At 43.8% G+C, this 21,647-nt stretch overlaps 1 protein-coding gene across 2 annotated transcripts in view; it reads left to right on the plus strand.

The window, feature by feature from the left end:
• PLXNB1 (plexin B1) overlaps positions 1 to 21,647 on the plus strand; it is a 202,393-nt gene that overhangs the window by 113,874 nt on the left and 66,872 nt on the right. For both annotated transcript variants that reach the window (XM_087708667.1, XM_087708666.1), the window contains 4 exons: positions 7,383 to 7,511; positions 13,373 to 13,473; positions 15,984 to 16,116; positions 19,741 to 19,897. In XM_087708667.1, the coding sequence (XP_087564793.1) occupies positions 7,383 to 7,511; positions 13,373 to 13,473; positions 15,984 to 16,116; positions 19,741 to 19,897 (520 nt within the window). The remainder of the gene's footprint in view (positions 1 to 7,382; positions 7,512 to 13,372; positions 13,474 to 15,983; positions 16,117 to 19,740; positions 19,898 to 21,647) is intronic.

A 21,647-nucleotide genomic window follows, 5' to 3' on the forward strand; every position in this document is an offset into this window, starting at 1 on the left:
GTTTTTCAATACAGTGCAATACAATACAATACAATAGCAGAGTTGGAAGGGACCTTGGAGGTCTTCAAGTCCAACCCTCTGCTTAGGCAGGAAAGCTTATACTGTTTCAGACAAATGGCTATCCAACATCTTCTTAAAGACTTCCAGTGTTGGGGCATTCACAACTTCTGGAGGCAAGCTGTTCCACTGATTAATTGTTCTAACTGTCAGGAAATGTATCCTTAGTTCTAGGTTGCTTCCCTCCTTGATTAGTTTTCACCCATTGCTTCTTGTTCTGCCCTCAGGTGCCTTGGAGAATAGTTTGACTCCCTCTTCTTTGTGGCAACCCCTGAGATATTGGAACATTCCTATCATGTCTCCCCTAATCCTCCTTTTCATTAAGCTAGACATACCCAGTTCCTGCAACTGTTCTTCATACGTATGTTTTAGTCTTCAGTCCCCTAATCATCTTTGTTGCTCTTCTCTGCACTCTTTCTAGAGTCTCCACATCTTTTCTACATCGTGGCGACCAAAACTGAATGCAGTATTCCAAGTGTGGCCTTACCAAGGCATTATAAAGTGGTATTAACACTTGACGTGATCTTGATTCTATCCCTCTGTTTATGCAGCCTAGAACTGTGTTGGCTTTTTTGGCAGCTGCTCCCTGAGCCTCTGTGTGCCCTCTGCACTTATCTGCACTTACCTGCATCCAATTGGGCTGCTTGGGGACTCCTGGGAGGGGAGAAGTGGGCCAGCCAGGAGTTGGATTTGGGAGTTCTCCGAACTGCACAGAATCTTAGCTAGAGGTTCTCCCGAATCCCTACAAGCCCCCAGCAGCCCACATGTTTGTTAGAACAACAAACCGGTAGATTTGACAAACCGGTTCTACCCAATAGGTGCGAACTGGTAGGAAGCCACCTCTGCCATGGACACACCTGGTCCCACAGCAGTGCTTCTTGTCAGTCCACACTAGTCAGCCCATACCGAGAACCAATCTTGCTTCATTTTGGAGCATTATCGCCACCTACCGGTTCTGGGAGTTAAGTCCCCATATTTAAAGTTGGAGTATGCAATAGTTGGTAGAAACAGTTTATTACAGCATCTACTCTAATTGAGCTTAAAATGCAGAATAACATATATAATAAATGTTAAAATAATAAAGAAAAAAAGAGCCAAAGAAAAGACAAAAATCACAACAGCATCAACACAATATTAGAAGACCGGGAAAAATAAAATGGATTTTGCTTCGACCTGCAAAAAAACTATCTTTCTGAGGAGGACACTCCAATATCTAAGGTCTTCTTGGCATCCATTTGCAGCACTTCAGAATAGGAAAATGCAGATGGCTTTATGTTTTGGGTAACAACATTGTGGAAGGTTTCCTTTGATGGCACCAAACTGTGAAGGCCTGATAGATTGTCTAAAAAAACGACAGAGGGGACCAGACTGGAGAGAAGTATCCCAAAGCAGATATTGCAATGCTTCATTGTCTACATTTCTAATCCAATAGCAGCAAGGAAAGATAAGCAAAGTCAAGAACCAGAACTGGCACAGATTCTAAAAATACTCTCAGTGAGGTATAATCACAACCCTGAAAGCCTGCATAATTTCTAGGATCCAATCTGGGTCGGCCTTCTGACACCAGAATTTAGTTTTCCAAGTTTTCGGAATGTGCTGGAGTCCATCCTCAGGGAATTTTTCTCTCACATTCTGGAGAAAGAGAAGTTCCCTGATGATGAGCTCCAGCACACACCTGGAATACTGCATCCAGTTTTGGTCACCACACTATAAAAAAGATGTGGAGACTCTAGAAAAAGTGCAGAGAAGAGTAACCAAGATGATTAGGGGACTGTAGACTAAAACATTTGAGGAACGGTTGCAGGAACTGGGTATGTCTAGTTTAATGAAGAGAAGGACTAGGGGAGACATGATAGCAATGTTCCAATATCTCAGGGGCTGCCACAAAGAAGAGGGAGTCAAACTATTCTCCAAAGCACCTGAGGGCAGAACAAGAAGCAATAGGTGGAAACTAATCAAGGAGAGAAGCAACCTAGAACTAGCAGGCCTCCCTGAAGCCTCCTGGGACCAAAAATGGGCCGTGGGGGGGGGGGGGGCACGCCACACACTCCGTGCTCCCCCCCGTGCGCCCCCCCCATGCATGCATGTGCATCTCCCACATGTGTTGCAGTTCTTAAGTGAAACATCCCCTAACCTGGCTGTTTAGCTATGGCTTTTGCAGCAATCCCAGTTATTGCCATTAACTGAACTCTGCATGGTTGTTAGGTAAAGGTTGACCTCAATCCAAGCCATTCCTGCCTTGATTAACCCCAGCTTCGACCTTTGGTTCATCCTCCGTCCTAGTGCTCCTTGACCTCTCAGCGGCTTTCAATACCATCGACCATGGTATCCTTCTGCGACGACTGCGGGAGGTGGGGGTGGGAGGCACTGTCCTACGGTGGTTCTCCTCTTACCTCTCGGACAGGTTGCAGTCGGTGTTGGTCGGAGGGCAGAAGTCAACCCCTAGGCCCCTGAATTATGGGGTGCCGCAGGGATCGGTCCTGTCCCCCCTCCTGTTTAATATCCACATGAAGCCGCTGGGTGAGATCATTCGACGGCACGGGATAAAATACCATCAGTATGGGGACGATACACAGCTGTATCTGTCCGCCCCGTGCCAACTCAGTGAAGCGGTTGACGTGATGTGCCAGGGCCTCGAGGCTGTTAGGGACTGGATGCGGGTTAACAAGCTTGTACTCAATCCAGACAAGACCGAGTGGCTGGTGTGTTTCCCTCCTACTAATTGGCCAAGTGTTCCATCTCTCAGGCTGGGGGGTCAAACAGTACGCCCCTCAGACAGGGTTCACAATTTGGGAGTCCTCCTGGACCCACAGCTGACTTTTGAACACCACTTGTCGGCTGTGACCAGGGGGGCATTTGCACAGGTTCGCCTGGTGCACCAGTTGCACCCTACCTGAACCGGGAGGCTCTCACAACAGTCACTCGTGCCCTTGTGACCTCTAGACTGGACTACTGCAACGTGCTCTACATGGGGCAGCCCTTGAAGAGCATTCGGCGACTTCAGCTTGTCCAGAATGCAGCCGCGCAAGCAATCGTGGGTGCGCCTCGGTTCACCCACGTAACACCTATCCTCCGTGAGCTGCACTGGCTGCCTATTGGTCTCCGGATACGCTTCAAGGCGCTAGTTGTCACTTATAAAGCCCTTCATGGTATTGGACCTGGGTACTTGAGAGACCGCCTGCTGCCAATTACCTCCACTAGACCGACTAGATCCCACAGATTAGGCCTCCTCCGAATTCCATCCGCCGGCCAGTGTCGACTGGCGACTACTCGGAGGAGAGCCTTCTCTGTGGCTGCTCCGACCCTCTGGAACGAACTCCACGTGGAGATTCGAACCCTCACCACCCTCCAGGCCTTCCACAAAGCCCTTAAAACCTGGCTGTTCCGACAGGCCTGGGGCTAAAGAACTGTTGCCCCCGTCTCGAATTGGTATGACTGTTGTGTTTTAATCATGCATTGTTTTTTTATGTTGTTTTAAATTTTTGTTTGTATCCCCCTTCCCTGGTTGAGTTGTGAGCCGCCCTGAGTCCCCTTCGGGGGAAAAGGGCAGCATATAAATAAAATCAACATTCAACATTCAACATTCATTCAAGACGAGAGATGCTTTCAGACGCTCACTAAGCCAAAAGAGGCCAACTCTGACCAGCACTGATGTCATTACCTAGTTTGGGTAACGAAATGTCTGCAAGAAAACAACCATGGTCAGAGAACATCAGGGACCTCTCATTTCGACCCTGAGCTGCAAATACTCTCTTTTATTAGAGGTGACTAATTTCTTCTCTCCTGTGTGAACTGCCTCCAGTTCTGATCCTCCCACCTGCCCCACCTTCCCTCACCCGGAACAGCATGGCCAAGGTGAAGAGGCTGCTGTATTCCACCCTGCCTCCTTTCCCACAGAAATGGGGACAGCAGTGAAAAAGGGGGGGACAAGCCCAGTCTGGCTTAGCCCGTATAATACATTTTGGAGAACAACAAGAAGAAAGGGTGCAGAGAAGACCAACAAAGTTTATTTAGGGGACTGGAGGCTAAAGCATATGAAGAACGGTTGCAGGAATTGGGTAGGTCTAGTTTAATGAAGAGAAGGACTAGGGGAGACATGATAGCAGTCTTCCAATATCTCAGGGGCTGCCACAAAGAAGAGGGAGTCCAACTGTTCTCCAAAGCACCTGAGGGCAGAACAAGAAGCAATAGGTGGAAACTAATCAAGGAGAGAAGCAACCTAGAACTAAGGATACATTTCCTGACAATTAAAACAATTAATCAGTGGAACAGCTTGCCTCCTGAAGTTGTGAATGCCCCAACACTGGAAGTCTTTAAGAAGATGTTGGATAGCCATTTGTCTGAAACGGTATAAGCTTTCCTGCCTAGGCAGAGGGTTGGACTAGAAGACCTCCAATGTTCCAATATTTGTGGGGCTGTCACAGAGAGAAGGGGGTCAACCTATTTTCCAAGGCACGCAAAAGCCAGACAAGGAATAATGGATAGAAATTAATTAAAGAGAGATTCAATCTAGAAATAAGGAGAAATTTTCTGACAGCGAAAACAATCAACCAATGGAAAGCTTGCCTTCAGAAGTTGTGGGAACTTCATCACTGGAAGCTTTCAAGAAGAGATTGGACTGCCATTTGTCAGAAATGGTGTAGGGTCTCCTGTAGGACTAGATGACCTACAAGGTCCCTTCCAACTCAGTTAACCTGTTAACCTGAGTCCGAAAGCTTGGAAGACTAAACCTCTGGTCCCGGTGACTGATGCAGATTGGATCTACAGCATTATCCTGTATCATCTGTATTATCCTATATCATTATCTTGTATATTTGCCTTCATCCTGCATAGTTTCTCTTTACATCTTATACTTAACAAAATCAAGAAGGGGGCATTATTTTGAGATTCTCCCCCCACCATCCCCTGCGTTTCCCTCTTCCCAACTCTTAATAATTCATTGTTCCCGTTCCTCTTCCCAAGGCCATACCTACATTATTTCACATCTGGATCCTCTCTAGGTCGCAGGGTAGGAAACGGCAAAGCATTTCATTTGATCTATTTGAACTCACATCGCAAATCCCACAGGAAGCATGAAAGTTCTGTTTTCAAGGGCAGAAAAGGTTCTGAGCAGCAGTTTTGTGCTTGGAATGGACGGTAAATAACAGTTTTGCGCTGCAAATGGGACTTTAGGGAAATGTCATGCTCAGAATGGTTTGACACACAATGGTTGTACACACTGCTGTTCAAGAAATGGTGGTTTCCTTGGCACGATCTTGCAATAGGGGAACAGGTATGGCACCCTTCTGTATGCTTTCTTACCCACCGGGGCAATATTTCTCAAGCCTGGCAACTTTAAAGAGGTGTCGACTTCTATTCCTGAATTCTCCATGATGGCTGGGTATGCAGGAATTCATTCCAAACCTCTTAAAGTTGCCAAGTTTGAGTCACACTTCGCTAGAGTTATTTTCCTTTAGTTCAGAGGCGTCAAACTCGATTTCATCGAGGGCCACATTAGGGTTGTGCTTGACTTCAGAGGGGCGGGGAATGGGTGTGGCCAGGGTGGGCATGGCTAGCTCAATATCACTTGTGTCAAGGGAGCTCCTGAGTTCCGTTTTCGGCTGCGATGGTATCCTGCAACTCTCTGCCAGTGAAAACGGAGCTCGAGAGGACCCGTGTGCAGCCCTCCCACACTCTGTTTTTGCTGGCAGAGGCATCGCGGGCCAGTCTCTCTGTTTCCAGAGTGGCCTCACGGGCCAAATCTAAGCACCCCGTAGCGGGCCGGATCTGGCCCCCGGGCTTTGAGTTCGACCCCCCTGCTTTACTTCATGCCTTTTGTGAGTGTTGAACTACCACAAGAATAACAGAGTTGGAAGGGACGTTGTCATAAAAACTTGAGGGCTACCTGGTTTTCATTCCCTTGAGGTTCTGGAGGAGAGGTGGGGAGTATTATCCTAACAGTTCCAATGCAGGGACATGTCTAGCCACATCTGTTTAATGCCGTGAACACCAGCCCAGATGCTCCTCCCCATCTTCTTCCCCCTGCTTTAATCTGGCAACCATTTGCTTTTGTTTTTTCAAAAATCCCAATTGTTTGCATACTCCCCTTTCAGCTCTACATCAAGCTGCCTTTTTACAAACCTGAATTGGGAGGGAGGGGCCTTTCTCAGCCACCTTCCAGAGGCCAAGTTTCTCCTTTTAATATCATTATCCTGATCTAATATTCCCAGTGAACAGACGTCAATGCGTGGTTCTTCTCAATCTTTTTTATCAATCTGAAATGTAACTAGGTTTGACAGAAATGTCTTAAAGAAAGGATATTTGCACCAGAACTTGACAATGAACACTGGGCCTCTGGGGCCATCATCAATAAAGTTGCCAAAATTAAATAATGGTTAATTAAAAACGTCAGGAAGATTGAAATTGGTGAGATTTCATGGCACCAATAAGATTTTCAGTTGAGAATATGAAAAAACTTAGATTAGGACCTTTAACAGTTTTCTGAGATTTGGGTGAGCTTGTGAGATTTTGGTCCTAAGTGTCTATGGAGATTCTCAGTCATCCAGGACATGGTATATCCTAAAGGTGCTTTTTCAAGAGTCAACGGGTCTTTCTGTTGTTTTTTCTTTTCTTTGAAGATGTTTTGTTTCTCATCCAAGAAGCTTCTTCAGGATGAGAAGCGAAACATCTTCATAGAAAAACAAGGAAGTCCAATTGCCTCTTGAAAGAGCACTTTTGGGTTGGCCCTGTCTATTTTTTGGAGGTACCCACACTATTGCATGATTGTGTGCTGTAGTGCTCCCTACCCCAAAATGCCAATCTCTAGTTTACTTTGACTGCAACATTGAGTATTCAGGAAGGTTTCTGATAAAAGAGGCATAAAAATAATCTTTCTTTTAACCAAAATACTTCCTCCAAGAGCTGCTTAGTTCCTCTACCGCTTTAAATTAAACTAACTGATAACCTGGCATTGCCTGGGTATTTATTTATAGGGGGAAATGTCCGGACCAAATGTAATTTCTAATGTTGGATTTTCCCCCTTACCAGAGGGAGCCCCTTTGTGGAGTACTGTGAAGCTGTTACTATGGCAACTCCACTACAATGTACAGTAGAAGCCATTTTACGGCACAACAGGCTGTATCTTAACAGAACACACACACCGAAGGGCTTTAGGGGTGTCTTACCCCCACAGTATTTTTCTCCAGGGAGTAAGTCATCTATGTATCAAGTTTGGTTGAAATTGCTGGAGGCGTTCCAGACTTATGCTGGAATATACACACAAACACAGCCATTTATATATATGTGTATAGATAAAACATTAGCCATTTTGATTTATTTCATTGCAGGGCTACATGGAAACAACAGGAGAGACCATTCTCTATGCTTCTTTGATGATCCAGCCGAACAGTGCAGTATGTAGAGACCTTCTGTTCGACCAGCCGAAGGAGCACCTCTACGTCATGACTCAGTCAATGGTGAGAATAGATGAGGACCTGTTGATGGAGATGAGGAAAAGCATCATATGATGATGAGAGAGCTTGTTCTGTTCCGTTGTGTTCTGTATGGGGCATGCTAAATCAATAGAGTAAAAGAACCCAGTAGTGTCCAAACTGAATCCTCAGCCATGATGTAAAAAAAGATGTTGAGTGCAAGAGTGCAGAGAAGAGCAACAAAGATGCTTAGGGGACTGGAGGCTAAAACATATGAGGAACGGTTGCAGGAACTGGGTATGTCTAGTTTAATAGAAAGAAGGACTAGGGGAGACATGATAGCAATGTTCCAATATCTCAGGGGTTGCCACAAAGAAGAGGGAGTCAAACTATTCTCCAAAGCACCTGAGGGCAGGACAAGAAGCAATGGGTGGAAACTAATCAAGGAGAGAAGCAACTTAGAATTGGGGAGTAATTTCCTGACAATTAGAACAATTAATCATTGGAACAACTTGCCCCCAGACGTTGTGAATCCTCCAACACTGGAAGTTTTTAAGAAGATGTTGGATAACCATTTGTCTGAAGTGGTGTAAGGTTTCCTGCTTGAGCAGAGGGTTGGACTAGAAGACCTCCAAGGTCCCCTCCAACTCTATTACTCTATATTCTATATTCTATAACTAATGTATCCCACCTCAGACCTTAACAAAAACATTGCAGACAAAAAAATGTTTTCTGCATCTAAACATTTAAGGATACAATCCTACCTTTTACCCATACCCAAGAAAATATATGATAGGACTATAATAGGGTATTAGTTCCAAGCAAGCCTGTGTATGATTATTCTGTCTTAATGGACAACTGTGTACCAATGTTCAGGCATAATTCCCTTTTAAATGCTACAAAATTGGCTCCTGAAGAAAATGGAAGCCATGAGACTGTGAGTACTAGTCCTGCTATAAAACCAGTTGGGACAATCTCTGTCTCTCTCTCTCAGTTCAACCCACCTCACTGGCCTCTTGTGGAGAAAATAATCATAGGAAGGTGTACTTTATTAGGTATGCTTGCTACCTTGAGTTATTTCTAAAGTAATAAAGGCAGAATGAAAATGTAATAAATAAGAGTTAAAAAAAATCTAATAAATAAAACAGTATTCTAAATATTAGAGGTGTACCAAAAGATTTGGAATTGATGAAATCTTTATGGTCTTGCAGCATGTGGACTTTCGGCCACATTTGGTGATTCGATGTATTTTTCACCTTATGTTCCCCAAAGGAAAAATCGTTCTGACATTCTTATAAATTGGAGCCATTGCTGTAGTAAAGCAGGGATGGCAAGTATAGCCCCCTTCTGGCCTGTGAGCTTCCAATATTCAACAATCATCTGGATATTACGGCTTTGTTATATTTATTCATGGATGCGTATTTTCCATCCTTTTCTACAGGGGTGGGTAACTACAGGCCCTCTACGACCTGTGAACTTCAACTCCCAGAATTCCTGAGCCAGGCTCAGGAATACTGGGAGTTGAAGTTCACAGGTCGTAGAGGGCCTGTAGTTACCCACCCCTGTAGAAAAGGATGGAAAATACGCATCCATGAATAAATATAACAAAGCCGTAATATCCAGATGATTGTTGAATATTGGAAGCTCCTGTGCCAGAAGCAAAGGCTGTGTATTAATTTAGTTTGACCTATGGAGTTGCATTTCATTTTGAAATAAAATTGAAAATAAAGCCGCCAATGTAGTACAAGATCTCAAGAGAAATAAAGCAATGTAGAAATAAGGTTTACAAACCTTAGCTTAAGTTTTGTGGAACAGCTGGAGTAAATCAACTTAAGGAATTGATTGCTCTGATATGTGGCATATCTAAGGCATGCAAATGTGTGTGCCCATAGAATGGAATAAAATAGAGGCGTCTATATTTAATTAGAATTTGATCAGCAGTCTTACAGAAACATCCTTGTGGAAATGAACAATAATTATTTATTTGGTAATAAGTATTTGGTACTCTTTTTTAAAACAAGGGATGTTCTTGCATGCAATTTGAAAAACATTTAAATATAATCATGGCCTTTCAGATGTTATTAGCCCACTGATGTTTGGATGGTTGCTATGGAGACTTCAGATCATATACCTTTGCCATGTTTAAAGTGGCATTTACTCAGGAAATAAGAGCATTAAGCTCAAAGTGAAATAAAGATATAATCGTAAAATGGATATGGATTTAGAGAAAGGACCAGTCTCACAAACATACTTTCCTTTAATTTATCTCTCATCTTGTTATCTGCTTTTTCCCAATGACTCCGGGACTTAAGATTGATTATGTAACTATACTTAAGGATGGGCATACAAACATGTAGGCATTAAACTATTTAGCACCTATGGACTGCAATCCATTTATTTGCAAATCAGCCCCGTCAGAGTAAATACAACATTGTCAGACTTTGCAGACCCACAAGAATCCAGAACCTCTAATAAATAATTGTTACTGACGAAATTAAAAAGCCATAGCCATTTTTTTTTTGGCAACTGCTGGGTTTCAAGAACAACCTCTCTATATAGAAACCATCATCAAACCCACTTGTGCCTTTTTCTCCTTCCCACACTATGTAAGGCCTTCTTGGCCTTTCTTTTGACAGGGCTGGCCAGTTGTGTCTGGCTTTTGATTTTTGCAGTGGTCAAGATTTGTTACGGTGTGATTTTTCTCTGGCGTGGGTGAGGTAAAACTCTCACTTTTGTCTGCAACGCACAATAGGGCCATGCAAGGCTTTGCGCTCAGCACCACAACAGTGCTTTGGGAAACGGGGGGGGGGGGGGTTATGTGGGTCTAGTCTGCATTTTTTTTATTGATGAATGTATTCTATTTTATTTTTCTTTATGAACACTAAGAGCATATGCACCAAAGACAAATTCGTGTGTGCCCAAACACACTTGACCAATAAAGAATTCTATTCTGTTCTGTTCTGTTCTGTTCTGTTCTGTTCTGTTCTGTTCTGTTCTAGTCTAGTCTAGTCTAGTCTAGTCTAGTCTAGTCTAGTCTAGTCTATATTCTATTCTATTCCCCTCAAACTAGGCATCAGCCTCTCCAGTTGCTGGGTGATCATGGGACAGGCCCAGAGTAACATTAAAGAGTTATAGAAAGGTGCTGTGTTTTGAACTCATGAATGTTACAAAGCACATTTTTAGGAATTAGTTCAAAGGACCCCATTTCATAGCATTCATGAGGGCTAGGGAGAAAGAATTAATGTTAGCTTTTTAATTATAAAATGCTTCAGACAATACTTGGCCAAAAAGATCAGATAACTGGTTGGAATAAACCTAGCAGATGAAATTGTCCTCTATCTAAGAATCTCTCCCAGTCTGGTGCCATTGATCGCTTTCTGTTTTTTATCAGCTCTCCATCAAGTTTCTCATTAGGAACCACTAGCTCTGTGTCCAAGCCAATTAGGAATTTCAACTTTGATATAAATCCAATGTCAGAAAATTTCATCGGAGCCCCCACTCTTCTCGCTAACCAATTTTGCAAGCACCCTTCTTCCTGGTATTACTGTAACTTTTTGGATCTTTGATAATTTCCCCACCTGCAGCAAGCAATGACAGAACTGGGCAGGCCTGGATATATTCTGCATATTTAAACTAAGGCTGTTGTGTTCAGTCAGAATCACCTATGAAAAACAGAGCATTTCGATGCAGTAATAATAGACCTTTCATTATTAAAACAGGAACTAGTCCAAAACCAAAATTTTAATATGTGGCTTTTGAACCAAATACATTTATACAGAGATATGATTCTTAGAACTTTTAATCATGAAAAAAATCTGCTTCTGCTTCTAACACGGAAGGAAGTACAGGTAGTACAACCACTATTAGGATCAGAATTTTGGTTGCTAAGTGATGCATTCATTAAGTGAGTCATCATTGCAATGCGCTCTACATGGGGCAGCCCTTGAAGAGCATTCGGAGACTTCAGCTCGTCCAGAATGCAGCCGCGCAAGCGATTGTGGGTGCACCTCAGTACACCCACGTTACACCTATCCTCTGCGAGCTGCACTGGTTACCAATTGGTCTCCGGATACGCTTCAAGGTGCTAGTCGTCACTTATAAAGCCCTTCATGGTATTGGACCTGGGTACTTGAGAGACCGCCTGCTGCCAATTACCTCCCAAAGACCCATTAGATCGCACAGGGTTGGCCTCCTCCGGGTTCCATCTACTAGCCAATGCCATCTGGCTACTACCCAGGGGAGGGCCTTCTCTGTAGCAGCGCCGGCCCTTTGGAACGAACTCCCCGCAGAGATTCGGACCCTCACCTCTCTCCAGGCCTTCCGAAAAGCCGTTAAAACCTGGCTGTGTCGGCAGGCCTGGGGTTGATGAGTTCCCTTCCCATCTCGATTGTGTGTCTGTTGGTTATTTTAAAGGTTTGTATCTGTAGTTCTTATGTTTCCCTTCCCCTCTTGGGTTTGTGAGCCGCCCTGAGTCCCGTTGGGAATAAGGCGGCATATAAATAAAACGAAACGAAACCAAACTGAAACCAATCATGTGACTAGACGCAATTTTACGATAATTTTTACTGAGACTATTAAGCGAATCATGTGGTCGGTAAAGTGAATCACACAGTTGTTAGGCAAATATAGTTTCCCCAGCTGACTTTTGTCAGAGTTTGTGCAGCAATTGCATCCAGAAAGCACACACAGGTAACTGATTCAGCAGGATTCATTAACTTCTCTTTATATATAGTATAACTCATGAAGTAAATATGCAATACCAAAAGCAGGTTTTTCAACATGGTAATAAATACAAGCAAAACACAGGCAGAGGAGAGAACAGTTTCAGTTCAGAGTTCAGGCTAGTTTTAGTACAGAACAGTTGAGCTAAGCCACACCCAGGCTCCTAGTTGTCTCCAGCAAATACTGTTTCAGTTTTCAAACACCCCCTCATGGCTGACCCAGTTGCCTGTCTCTTCCAGTCATGAACTCTCAATATACTGGCAACTTTACTTGTCAGAAGCCACCTGGAAATGGGAATCAGAGGACCGCAAGGAACTTGCAACCATTGTAAATGCGAGCCAGTTGCTAAGTGCCTGAATTGTGAACGAGGGATTGTAGGGGTGGGCAACAGTCATGACTTTGAGAACGACCATTTTTCCTGAGGCTGTTCTAACTTTGAACCATTGTTAAACAAGCAGTCGTATATTGTACAGAAAAACAGTGATACATTATTAAAATGAATTGATTAAATTCTCTTCCCCTCCACTTCTTCAAATGACAAGTGTTGAAATTAAGGGAAATTAAGGAACCATTGCCCATGTCCCCAGGATAATAGAGCAATAAAAGTAAAGGTTCCCCTGCACATGCATGCTAGTAGTTTCGGGCTCTAGGGGGCGGTGTTCATACCCATTTCAAAGCTGAAGAGCCAGCGCTGTCCAAAGATGTCTCCATGGTCATGTGGCCAGCATGACTCAATGCCGAAGGTGCATGGAGCAGTGTTACCTTCCCACCGAAGTGGTCCCTATTTTTCTACTTGCATTTTTATGTGCTTTCGAACTGCTAGGTTGGCAGAAGCTGGACAAGCTCACTTGTCCAGCTCACTCCGTTATGCGGCGCTAGGGATTCGAACTGCTGAACTGCCGACCTTTCTGATCTATAAGCTCAGCGTCTTAGCCACTGAGCCACCGCGCCCCAAATAGAGCAATACAGACTCTTAATTTGGAAAGTGCTTGGGCTTTTGAACTGAACAGGGAATTCCAGGCTCAAGTTTCTGGTCAGCCATGGAGGTCAGCTTCCAAAAACTGTTGTGGGATCGAATGAGGAGAGACCTGCTCTGTGCATTGTCTTGAGTTCCTAGGAGAATGGTGGGATAGAATTATAATGTAACAGCATGTCAAAATCCATTGTCTGCTTCTCTCTTCCAGTTGGCTAAAATCCCCGTCTTTGAATGTTCCCAGTTCTCCGATTGCAAGTCCTGTTTGGCAGTGAAAGACCCCTATTGTGGCTGGTGTGTTCTTCAAGGAAAGTAAGACCTCATTTAATTCATATCCATCTGCTTTCATATGAGACATCTCTGCTGACTTCCAGAAATTAACACAACATTGTCCAGAGGGTGAAGTAGTTGCAATCCTAAGATCCCCCCCCCCCCCCAAAAAAAAAAAAAGTTTTGCTATAACTTTGTACTGGGTAATTCTAAAGAAGTCCTTCAGGGGCACCAATGAGGATTTTGCAGAATCCTTTGTTCACATGCAGCAGTAGTCCTGAATTCGTATACAATGTTTTTGGAAGTTCTTGTAAACTGTAATTCAAGAAGTTGGTTATAAAAGTCCCTGTAAATCCTAAACATTTGTTCCGTAATAGCCTTGGCAGGACATCGTTCTTACAATTTAGAAAGGACTGATTAAAACTCCTTGTTAAGCAGTGCATTATCTACTTCTGGAGATCATCTGAGGTTCCCAGACGAATTCATTGATTACATCTGTTCCTGGGATTTGTAATTATGAGTAAATTAACCGAACAGATTCTAAATGGGAAAGAAGAATCACTTCCAAGAGCCCATTATCTCTTGTTTCACATATGGATGCAAACAAATGTTACCAGGCAAGAAAATAAAAGGAAATTTATTGAAAATGATGTTCCATTTATATTTTCCAGTATTTTCTCAGCACTGTTTGGAGAATTATGGTTGGAGGAACTCTCTTTAAAAAAAAAAAATTTAAATGGAAGCAGAAAAGTGTAATAGCTATTTTGGTCTTGTTTTCCGAGTTGCATTCTTATTTCTATGGTATTTGCATTTATGTAGGTATAAGTAACATAAAACATAAATTAAAAAGCTTTCCCTTTGCTTGAAAACATTCTTTAAATGCTGGTTTCTATGAGGGAATCAAAAACATTACAGAGGATTTGGCTTTGGAACTGAGATCCAGTGCTAATGGTTAGGGCAGTGGGGGCGAATCTTTTTCTCCTTGGGTGCCGAAAGCACACACACGTGCATGCTCACATGCCCACCCCATATTTTAATACCCCCCTCCGCACCGTGACCCCTGCGCATTCACATGTGACCCTCCCCGCCCCTCTGCAGGCCCTCCTTAGCCGGAAGAAGCCCATTTTCCTACTTCCGGTGGGCCCAGTAGGTCAATTTTTTGAGGGCAAAAAATGGCCCAACACGCAAACCGGATGTTCGGGAATGGAGTTCCAGGTTGCCCATTGGGCTGTTTTTCTCCCTCCGGAGGCTTTAGGAGGCTTCCCTGAAGCCTCCAGAGGGCAAAAAACAGCCCAACGCGCAAACCGGAAGTTCGGGTGAACCTATGCCCGTGCCATAGGTTCACCATCACGGGGTTAGGGAGTTTCTCCAAATTAAACCATCTTACGGATCAACCTCATCTGATTTTTCCATAAGGCAGTGCTTCAAAACCTTAGCAACTTTAGGATATCTGGGCTTCAACTTGCAGAATTTAGGGAGTTAAAGTCCAGACATCCTTCTTATCTTTTTCTACTACCTTCTCCCATTGGTATCTTATGATTATATTATATTGTTGTTTGTATGTACACTGAGAGCTCGCAAAGGTAGTTCTTGATTTACAACGGTTTGTTTAGTGGCCGTTCAATTTCACAACAGCACTGAAAAAAATGTCACTTATGGACGTTTTTCAGTGTTACAGCCTTTGCAGCATCCCCCATGACAGTGGTGGGTTTCAAAAATTGTTCGAACCTACTCTGTGGGTGTGGCCTCCTTTGTGGGAGTAGCTTACCGCCCATGTGACCAGATGGGAGTGGCTTGCCGCCCATGTGACCGGATATGAAGATGCCGACGACACTTGTCAGAACCACCTTAAATTACCTCACACACAGCACTGGCATGCATAAGAATATGATGTAAACTTGTTTTTTAAAAGGCATCTTTGGTTTGCGTTAAAACAACTTCAACACACGCAATGTTCTGATTGCACCACAAACGCAGTAGTCATCCTTACCTTTCACAGAGGCACTGAGTTTTATAAATATGAGCATGATAGTGTAGAATAATCATATCCAAGCCCATGATCATGCAATCAACATTCAGAAGCTTGACAACTAATTCATACTTATGACTATTGCTCTGTCCCAAGGTCACGAGGTCACCTTTTCTGACCTGTTCACAAGTAAAATCTACGGGGAAGCTGGCTTACTAAGTTATCATCTGCAGGGATTCACTTAACAACTGTGGCAAGAAAGGTTGCAAAATGTGGCAAATGTCTTACTTAACAACAAAATCTTGGTCTCATTTGTGATCGTAAGTTAAGGACTACCTATACACCGGAGTCAAATTCTTTGTGTGTCCAATCACATTTGGCAAAAATATATATATATTCTGTTCTGCTGTGTTCTTAAAGTTGCTAAGTTTTAGGGGCTTAGCAAGGGGCTGAGAGCAGCATTCATTATTTTCCTCATCCAGAAAGTATATTTTCTGGGAACAGCATGCATGTTTTCAGGCAACCCTATACAATCGTCTCATTCAAGAGTCTCGTTGCTCTGCCTTTTTGCGTGTCTCTGCAGGTGTAGCCGTCACTCCGAATGCACCAGGTTCCACGTGAAAGAGCAGTGGCTGTGGGGCTTTCACTCTGCCCAGCAGTGTCTATCCATCCTGTCCCTGAGCCCCACCAGCATCAGCAGGGAAGAACAGAAAAATGTGAGCTCTGTGATCCATAACATTTCCCTTTGAAGGCATCATGAGATGGTTCCTCACCCTCCGGTGACAGCAAAGTTGGCATGCACCTATTTTACAGGAAGGGAGAACATGGAGTCTATTTACGCTTTTGCTATTATTGCAAAATGTTAAATGGATGTTGATGATTGGATAACAATTGGAACCGAAAGATGCTTGTTCAGAACGGGTGGATAGAATAGAAGCCTAGCGTGGGTCAAAAGAGAAGAGGCGGGGGGGGGGGGGGATGAACAGATAGGCAGAAGAAGACGTTGAGTCAAATAGATGTTGAGTCAAATAGAATAGGACCAGGGAAGGCACCCTAGCAATGTTCCAATATTGGAGGGGCTGCCACAGAGAGGAAGGGGTCAGGCTATTTTCCAAAGCACCTGAAGGCCACACAAGAAACAATGGATGGAAACTGATCAAGGAGCAATTCAATGTAGAAATAAGGAGAAATTTTCTGACAGTGAGGACAATCAACCAATGGAACAGAAGTTGCCTTCAGAAGTTGTGGGAGCTTCATCACTGGAAGCTTTCAAGAAGAGACTGGATTGCCATTTGTCAGGAATGGTGTAGAGTCTCCTGTTTGGGCGGGGGATGGCCTACATGGTCCCTTCCAACTCTGTTGATCTGTAGATCACTTCAGTATTGTTAGGTAGCAGCTCCCAGAATTTTGGTCAATAATCCTTTCCAATCCCTTAGGAAAATGTCAATGACTGAAGATTCACACTGAATGACAGTCACTTTGTCTCTGCCAGTATATCTGAGGTTAGATCCTAAATCTTCCTTGTTCTAACTTAGCCGTCTTTCAGTTGTGATGGAAAGAAAAGTACCCCTTCTATAGGTCAGCAGAGAGCAATTACTGCAGGGTCCTTGATGGTCTCTGAGCTTGGTTGTTTTCTTGCAAGCATTTCAGTACCCAAACTAGGTAACAGCAATATCAATAGATTTATATACTGTTTCACAGTGCTTTACAGTCCTCTCTAAGCGGTTTACAGAGTCAACCTATTGCCCCCAACAATTTTGGTCCTCATTTTACCCACCTCGGAAGGATAGAAGGCTGAGTCAATCTTGAGCCTGGTGAGATTCGAATTGCCAAATTGCAGGTAGCCAGCAGAAGTAGCCTGCAGTACTGCACTCTAACCATTGCGCCACCACGGCTCAATGAATCTGGCTTTGTCATATCCCACCCTGGAAGCAGAATAGAATGTTGGTACTGGTTGTGAAGGTTGCTTCTGATTTAAGAAATAAAAAAAAAATCCAAAAATCCATTGTAGTAATGTTTAACGACTGTCCAGAATTCATGAATTTAGAACTTCAGATGCCTAGAAGTTTTGATTCAAGAACATTCTGCAAAAGATTAATGCCAGTCCAGTGCCCGGGTGAAAGCTCACTCTTGGTTTTTCATTTTAAGTTTGTACAGCTTGTGGAGACCTTCTTAGGGGAATATGGGAGAACCAAATCCAAGTCATTTTATTCTTTGTCTTCAGAACAAGTAGAAAGCTTTAGTCCTCCCAGGTAATCCCATGTGAGAAGAAACCTCTTCCTAAGCACCTGAGGGCCATTCTGTTCCATTCTTGTTTTTCCATTGTGCAGTTTTTGTGGAATAAGTGGACAAAAATCTAGTGTTCCTTTGACAGTCGAAACTGGCCTTCCTCAACTTGGATATCAGTAAGATGATTAGGGGAGGCAGATTCAACTCAGCAGTAAATTAACACATGGATATGATTGGAGTAAATTACGTTTTGACAGAATATCTTCATGCACATGCTTAATCTGGTTACTAATCTGGTTACTAACCTATGTGGCAGAGTCAAATAACACAGTAAGCAGAAAACAAGCAAACACGTCATTCCCACCCAACTTTACACAATGTATAAACACAATACATAGAGCATAATCAATGTAATCAAGAACATTGTGCAATTACAGCCGAAATGTACACTTTATAAATTTACAGTTCACAAAGAGAACCTTTATGTTTCATATGGCCTATTTAAAGCTTAGTTGACCATCATCATATTTTACAAGGATGTTTGGGGAGGCCTGGATGTCACTTCTGGTTAAAGAGAAGTGCTGTCAGTTTACATAGATTTCGACAGATCACCAACTCACATATCCCAGGGATTGGCAACCTTAAACACTTAAAGAGCCACAAAGGTCTTAACCGGAAGCCCTTCGTTCAATTCTGGAGCCGACTGGATGTCTGGTTCCCCCACCAGAGTCTCCTCCTAGCGCAGCGTCCCTTTTACCTCTATCTGTCCTAACTGGAAGTCCTATCAATTGTGGAGCCGACCGGCCACAGGGAGCCACAGCAGAGGGATGAAAGAGCCACATGCAGCTCCAGAGCTGCGGGTTGCTGACCCCTCACCTATCCCCACAATGTAGGAGATGACCAGGCTGACCCTAAGGGATGGGCCAAATGCATCATTAGTATGGAGTCCCTAGACACCCCCCCCCCCCAAAAAAGTGTATCCCCTCCTCCCCTTGAAGTTTGTTGATTCTTATCTGGCATCAATTTGCCTTGAGTAGATCAGATTCTTGTGTATGGAATAAACTCAGAGTGCTTTTGAACTCTATCCTGGCTCCTGGTTTCTCACACTTGACAAACAAATCTGTTTTTCTCCATTCTCCCTCACTCATTTTCAAAAGGGGAGAGAGGGGAGACTCTAGAAAGAGTGCCGAGAAGAGCAACAAAGATGATTAGGGGACTGGAGGCTAAAGAATATGAAGAACGGTTGCAGGAACTGAATATGTCTGGTCTAATGAAAAGAAGGACTAGGGGAGACATGATAGCAGTGTTCCAATATCTCAGGGGTTGCCACAAAGAAGAGGGAGTCAAACTATTCTCCAAGGCACCTGAGGGTAGAACAAGAAGCAATGGGTGGAAACCAATCAAGGAGAAAAGTAACCTAGAACTGAGGAGGAATTTCCTCACAGTTAGAACAATTAATGAGTGGAACAGCTTTCCTCCAGAAGTTGTGAATGCCCCAACACTGGAAGTCTTTAAGAAGATGTTGGATAGCCATTTGTCTGAAACAGTGTAGGATTTCCTGCCTAGGCAGTGGGTTAAATTGAATTGAATAAGTTTATTTATAGGCCGCCCTTTTCCCTGAGGGGACTCAGGGCGGCTAACAACTTATATGGGGGGGGAAACATACAATGACACATAACACAATGTATAATTAAAAATCGAGCAACATTCATTCAACATTCGGGTGGGGGCGGATTATACTCTTTACCCCCAGGCCTGGCGGGATAGCCAGATCTTGAGGGCTGTGCGGAAGGTCTGAAGGGTGGTGAGGGTATGAATCTCCACGGGGAGATCGTTCCAGAGGGTCGGAGCTGCTACTGAAAAGGCTCTCCTCCGCGTAGTTGCCAGCCGGCACTGGCTGGCAGATGGCACTCGGAGGAGGCCTAATCTGTGAGATCTGATGGGTCGAGAGGAGGTAATTGGCAGGAGGCGGTCTCTCAAGGTTGGACTAGAAAACCTCCAAGGTCCCTTCCAACTCTGCTATTGTATTGTATTCAATGCTCATTATACAAGAGAATCTTCCTTAGGAAAAGCAAATTACTGTACTGATCTGTCTGCTTTCTGATTGACAGATATTCCTGACTTTTTCGGACTTGCCAGCCCTACAGAACGGAGAGTCCTATTCTTGCTTCTTCGGAGAGTATAAGAGCCCAGCTATATTGATGGGTTCAGGCATTATGTGCCCCTCGCCAGAGCCCAACCATGCCCCAAGTTTGAATGCAGGGACAGGTAAGTTGCATGTTCGGAGAGATCTCTGTGGTGGAATTTTTTTTTAGAAAGGATAAGTAGGCAACTGTTAGAATGAAACGGCAGTTTCCTTTGTAATGAATGATACCAGCTGGTTCTTCAGCTTGATGGTATGAGATACAGGGCTAGAATGGACAACTTTTTTCCAGTCTCAGGGCTGCATCTTTTCATTCGGCCTTGCTTTGAAACCGCAAAGCTGTGAGGAGAATAACTAACGGCATTACCAGAATGAGGAAGGGCGAAATTGTGGCCTGGTATTTTGCGACAGGTTACTCCTTAAGTTTCTGAAAAACAGGAGGGGAAAAAAATGTACTCGATGTTTAATTTATGCAGGTGACAGCTTAAAATATCCCAGTTGTTCAGAAAGGTCCAAAAATATCAACCCAACCATTCTAAGCGCCACATATGAGCTCTAGGCATCTCATGGGCTTCCCTTACTTCGCTAGGAGAAGACATGAGACCTGCTGTAGGGATTCTATAGCATGATTCATTTTCAAGCATAGGGAAGGGGTGGGCTGCAAGTAGGTTACATTCAGCCCTCAGTTTAAATTCAAATCACTTTAGGCCTTTGGTTAAAAGCAGCTTCTCCTCTCCTACCTGGTAGAACAAGACAAGCAAATTGAGAGGGGAGAGGAAGGAGAGAGAGAGAGGGGAGGGGAGAGATGAAGGAGAAAAGGAGGCCGGAGAATGGATGTCCCTACCCCTACATACTGTATTTTTTGGAATATAAGATGCACCAAGATTTTAAGGAGGTAAATTTTAAAAAAAGTTTTTCCACTCTGCAGACCTCCCAAACCCACTGCACGCCTCATTTTTTGTGAAAAATGGGGCATGCAGAGAGTTTGAGAGGCCTGCAAAGTGCTCCTTGGGGCTCGGGAGGTGGGGGGAATGAGCAAAAAAGGGTATCGTCTTTAGGAGGCTTATAGAGTGCTCCTGGGGGCTTGGGGGGACAAAAACAAGCAAAAATGGCCCGTTTTCACTTGTTTTTGCCCTCCCCAGCCCTCAGGAGCACTTTGCAAGCCTCTCAAACCCTCTGCCCATCTATTTGGGTGAAGGGGGAGGAGTTTCGGTAGGCCAAAAATGCTGTATACAGTGTATAAGATGCACCCAGTTTTTCACCCTCTTTTTGTGGGAGGAAAGGTGCGTCTTATACTCCGAAAAGTATGGTAGTTTTGATGTTGTGTCTGTGGCACCACAACCCCTCCAAGAGGAAACAGTCCTAAACAGGGATCAGCCCACCCTCTTTTAACAGATCCTCCCGCAGATTTGAGATTTGAGTCATGATAGGTATTAGTAGTTACTTGGGAACCATAAATGTTGTGGTCCCATGAATGTGATTCGCAATATTGTCTTAAAATGCTGGTCTTGAAGAAGCCTTAGCTTCCCTTCAGCTAGTTCTCTGACTAACAGGTTGTCCTTGACATATGACTGTCATGGACCATGCCCATTTTGGCCATAAGTCGCCAATAGTATTAAAACTACTCAGACCTGTGACCAACCTGATTTAATCATTTTTTGAGGCAGTCATTAGGTGAACACTGCAGTTGTAAAGCAAATGCATGGTTCACAATGGGTGTGGTGTTGCCAAAAGAAGGAAGTGGTGGTTTTCAGGGGAATTATTGTAAAACATTGTCACGTGACCACAGGATGCTGCAAACAGCCTTAAATGTAGCCATGTTACTGAGCGCCTGAAGTTTGGTCACAATCCAGGTCTTAAGTAGACCAAAAGCAG

The sequence above is a fragment of the Thamnophis sirtalis genome, unplaced genomic scaffold, assembly GCF_051295495.1.
Source record: "Thamnophis sirtalis isolate CommonGarterSnake01/CBP01778 unplaced genomic scaffold, rThaSir2_p1.2 scaffold_3, whole genome shotgun sequence".
NCBI classification, from domain to species: Eukaryota; Metazoa; Chordata; class Lepidosauria; order Squamata; family Natricidae; genus Thamnophis; species Thamnophis sirtalis.